Source organism: Nematolebias whitei, chromosome 16 (assembly GCF_014905685.2).
Source record: "Nematolebias whitei isolate Nwh7 chromosome 16, NemWhi1, whole genome shotgun sequence".
Lineage (NCBI taxonomy): Eukaryota > Metazoa > Chordata > Actinopteri > Cyprinodontiformes > Rivulidae > Nematolebias > Nematolebias whitei.
In genome coordinates this window covers 13,074,544-13,079,543 of record NC_056513.1, presented here as the reverse complement: position 1 = coordinate 13,079,543, position 5,000 = coordinate 13,074,544, and the positions used below count along the sequence as shown (strand labels likewise).

The 5,000-nt window shown below is 37.2% G+C and overlaps 1 protein-coding gene across 1 annotated transcript in view; it reads left to right on the top strand.

Moving 5' to 3' along the window:
* The window catches only part of cep170ab (centrosomal protein 170Ab), a 19,981-nt gene extending 15,366 nt beyond the window's left edge, over positions 1-4,615 (top strand). Inside the window, exons 16-19 of the mRNA XM_037690265.1 lie at positions 544-632; positions 989-1,082; positions 3,649-3,700; positions 3,881-4,615. Of these exons, the coding sequence (XP_037546193.1) occupies positions 544-632; positions 989-1,082; positions 3,649-3,700; positions 3,881-4,146 (501 nt within the window). The 3' untranslated portion in view covers positions 4,147-4,615. The remainder of the gene's footprint in view (positions 1-543; positions 633-988; positions 1,083-3,648; positions 3,701-3,880) is intronic.
* The last annotated feature ends 385 nt before the right edge of the window (positions 4,616-5,000 follow it).

The window sequence follows — 5,000 nt, the reverse complement described above, 5'->3', positions numbered from 1 at the left end:
ACTTAAAATAAGCTTGACTTGATTAAATCCTGTGTTTTATTGTGTGTGTGTGATTTTTTTTTTCTTCCTGGAATGACTTTTAAACTTTTTGTCATGGTCTTATTGATATCACTCTTTGCATTTTATTGTGATCTTGTTTTGTTGAGTCGGTTGCTTATATGAAGGTAAATGGACCCATAAACAGTAACAAGGAAGGAGCTAACTTTTGGGTTGCGTGATTTGAATTTGTGTTATTTTATTATTTTAATACAGACGAAGGATTCTCACAACTGCATTGTGCTATTTTATCCTGATGCATGCTCATGTGCTATTTTAGTTCATTCGTATCTCAAAATGTTCTTATTGTTCATCAAAATTACATGAAATAAAGGCTTGACCTATTTCACTCCATGTGTAATGAATCTAGATAATATATGAGTTTCACTTTCTGAGGTGAATGACAAAACATATTGAACTTTTTCACAATATTCAAATTTCTTTACATTCACCTGTACATCACAAACATGTTTGTTTATTTATTTATTTATTTATTTTTGTTACCAGGCGATCCTGGATTGCATGCTTCTAGCTTCTGTGACTCAGCTCTCAACCAGGATACGGCAGTCTGTGGATAAAACAAGCTGCAAAGTCAGGTGAGAGTTGTATTGTAACACTAAACAGTCCTTGTGCTGCTATTGTAAATTAAGCACATTTACTCCATTCTGTTCTCAGAGGATAAATGCGAAATAGTGCCATAAAGTCAGAAATGTTTATTATAGTGGATTAGGATTCCTGTGTTGTTGGAATAAGGTGGACTGACAGTCTGAGTGGCACATCACAAAGGTTTACTCTGCCAACAAGCTGCACATTTTTCTCATTATGCTGAAGATATTTTTCAACTGTAGATAACATTGAAGCAAAATTATTCTGTCAGCTAATGCTTCTAACAATATCTATTTTAAGCATGCTTTTTATGTACTTTACTTTAATCTATTTTTGAAACATCAAGGATCCTCTTCAAGGATAAAGAGCGAAAATGGGAGGAGATTGAGACCAAACTACAGGCCGAGCATGACTCCTTACTGCTCAAGAGCTCCAACACAGTGAGGAACAACTTTCACACTTAAATCAGATTTTAAGGAAGCTGGTTTTTATAAGTTTGTGTTTTATCTGTTTTTCAATTTTTTTCTTCCAGTGTAATAGAATGAAATGATTCCTATATGTATATGACACTTTTTATTACTACCGTATGGTGTGTCTTTGTGTGCACATGTGATTGTCTTGTTAGCAAAACATCTCATAAACCACTAAACAAATTTAAATTAAGCAGAAAGTAACCGGATATACACCTACAGATACACCCAGGGCTTAATTTGAGCTGGATCCTGCTGGAACAGGATCCGGGAACTGTCTTATTCTGACAGGGTGCTTTCCGGTAACTGTTTGCTCGGATCTGGTAATTCTCTGGCTTACTAATAAAAATTTATAAACAAAATTGGCTGATTTCAACAAATAAAACCTATATTGGATATGTAATCTGAAAATAATTACAAATGTACATAAACACTCATTTTAAACATAACAGCCACTTACGAGTTTCCTAATATCACATAAGAGCTGACCCTTTAAGTAAGCATTTCTGCTTCTAACCTTAAAAAAAAGCTCCATCCCTAAAAGTTCAGTCCTGGGCAATTTAATTAAAAGCACAAAAATTAGTTTTACAGTTTAAGTGGGTCATTAATAAAATTTTGATTATTAAAAACACAAGAGAAATGTTTGATGGGTAATCACATTATGTACATCATGTATCAAAACAACGGCGCCAATTTGTCAAAATAACAGTGATCAAAATGTTGACAAGACAGTCCAATTTACTTTCATAAAAAAAGATATTTTCATTGTACAACTAAACAAACCGAGATTTGAAGCACATAAAGACAGTAGCAATGGAGATAGAACTGTAGCAGGTGTGAGGATGCTTGACAGAAGTGGAGCGTGTTCTATTCACACAAGGGGAGCTGTTGGTCAGGCTACTTCTTGTTGCTCTCTAAAATAGTTATTGAATCAAGTGTTTACAAATAGGTAAACAGAGGTTTAACAACCTGATAAAATACACCAGAATGCAGGAAATGACATCTAATATTTTTCAGTCAGGTCATCTGGACAGTTTCTTTTTTTTTTTGTGCTGAAACGTTTCGCCTTCGATCCGGAAGGCTGTCCAGATGACCTGACTGAAAAATGTTGGATTGTATACCTGGATTATTGAGCATGGACTTTGTTGTTTTCAACCAGTTTGACACAACTGTCAACAAGGAAGAGGAGGAGGGGGCATATCAAAGAGACCATCTTAGCACCAACAAAACTGGTTTGTTCCACTTTGGAGTAAGCTGTTGGGAGAAAAATCAGTTTTGTCTTGTGTGTTTCCTTGACTGATGAAGTCTTCCGGATCAAAGGCCAAACGTTTCAGCACAAAAAAAAAGAAACTGTCCAGATGACCTGACTGAAAAATGTTGGATTGTATACCTGGATTATTGAGCATGGACTTTGTTGAAATGACATCTACTTTATTCAAAAATTTCTGGGGGAGGAACCCCCCACTGCTATTTGCGTTCTGGCATCATTTGGTTTATGAATTAAGCACTGGCTACAACTTTTGGGAATCACCCAGTTCAAAAAGGCTGCTGCAGCTGTGACCTTACAAAAAAATGTATTTTATTAAGCCATATTTACATATATTAGGCTAAAACATATTATGGTAATAGCTGAAACTCATCACTAACACATGCTCTGAGTGCTAACATGGTTCATGAGATATCACAATGTCAAATGCATAACATAATTTACAAAGTTTAACCAAAAAAGGCTACAACTCTGTCATTTCTCATCCAAAAATTATAGTTTAAAACTCTGGCATGAAACTGTTTTCTGTACAATTTTTTTTTCATATTAACATAATAATCCTGCAAAACAATGATTGCTGTTTTGCAAAAACAGTTCTGCACTCTCATAAGATGGGTTAAAGTGTACAGAAAGTGCTTAACTGGTTGATATTTCTACAGCATTTAAACAAAATCATCAGATTTTTGTTTTAACCAAATATAAGAAAAATTGTTTTAATGAGAGAAGCAAATGAGTAATAAAAATTAAAAAAAAAAAAGTTTAATAGTTGTGCTATCCATTGAACGGCGTTTGTTATATTAGTACCATTCAAATGCATATTTTCAGTAGATGCTTCATAAATCTGACCACTCAGCTCAAGCAGTGTGGTGAATAGTGACGCTACTTTAGCTGTTTGGGAATAAAACTAAAGATTTGTGCAGCTGCCTTTGATGCAGAAGTTCAAACACTGATTTTGTAGATGAAACTCCACCAAAAAAGGTTTTTTTAATCTGAATATAAGAGTTACAGCTAAACTTCATAAAAGTTGTGTCTCTCTCCGGAGCAGCGACATAAATCTGGCACAGACCGTCCTCATGTGAACCCCTGAAAAGATATATCTGATGACAAGTCGCAAGGCTCATAAAGCATTACTCAGTGTGATGGGCATGACTCCAAAACTTTTTCTGCAGCAATAAAAAGATTATTCAAGCTGATTTATTTGCTCTAGATGTTATTAAATTAAACCCTTGACTAGCCTTCATTTTGTGATATTTTTTGTGCTCTTAACAGGAGATTTCAACAATTATTCAAGACTTGAAGAGGGTGGAAAGGCAACTTGCAGGTATGGACATTAGGGTTTTATTACATTGTCTAAACCGGAACAAGTCCTCATAGAAAAGCAGCTATCGGGGGAGTAATGAAAGCTTCTAATCTCAACCATATGTGTTAGTGCGGTGTTGCATTTGTTGTTGGATACAGCACAACTCATTTCACAAGATTTGTTTCTGCTCCACATTGACAGTAATCGACATGATGGTGGACCCAGATGGTACACTGGATGCCCTGTCCAACTTGGGCTTGATGAGTCCCCAAGCTGACCAGAAGATTGGTCCCGGGACTCAGCAAGGAGCATCAGTGTTGCATCCTGGAGCTGACGCAGCATTGTCTAGCCAACTCTCAGCCCCCAGACCTGAAGGACGATCTACTGAACCCCGTGGATCCTCAGAACAGACTAAAGTGGCAGAGCGAGACCCAGGGACCCAGCAGCTCAGTACATCCTACAAATGACAAACCAAGGAAATGCTTCACAATTTATTCTTTTTATGAGACACTGTACATGGAAGCTCATGCTTTGACGTTTAGGATTTCTTTGTTTTTGTTTTTTTAGGGAAGATATTAAAAAAGTGAGCCTTTTCGACTGTGTTGTCAAAGTATATCCTGTTGGGATTGTGGACTGTCAAAAAGAAACTGATTGGAAGACAAATACACTTCAAGACAACACTACAGTATCTACTGCTGCCCTGTTGACGTCACATACAGTAACTCATGTTTTTGTGTTGCAGCTCATTGCTATTAGCCATCTTCTAAATGCTAAATTAGGGGTGCATCGATGCTAGGATTGGATATTAATCTAATGCCCTGTATGTAGGCATACTCGTAAATGTACCTCGGTACCAACACCACACATCTCATTTGAGCAGTCAGGTAGAGGAGAAGCAATGTCAACCATGTGAAGTGGTTTTTACCTTTTATTTTCAAGTAAGCTGTCCTGATCCACACTCTTTATCAGCTGGTGGCAGTAATGCATCATAAACTTGTTTGCTAACCACCAGGAAGCTGCTCAGTTCTCAGTTCCTGGAAAGAGACTTCCATCTTCATCATTATCATTGAGTGGGGAAAAAAATGACATTTTAAAAACACATGAGAGCAGTGTAGGAGTTATCCAGTCTGGAAAGCCAAGCCTGGCCCTGTGATGCACTTGCAACCTATCCAGGGTGTCCCCCACCTTTCACACAGTAACTGCTGGATATGGGCACCAGTGACCCCCATGACCCAAGAAGGAAGAAGCGGGTAAAAGAGGATGGATGGATGGATGGATGGATGGATGGATGGATGGATGGATGGATGGATGGATGGATGGC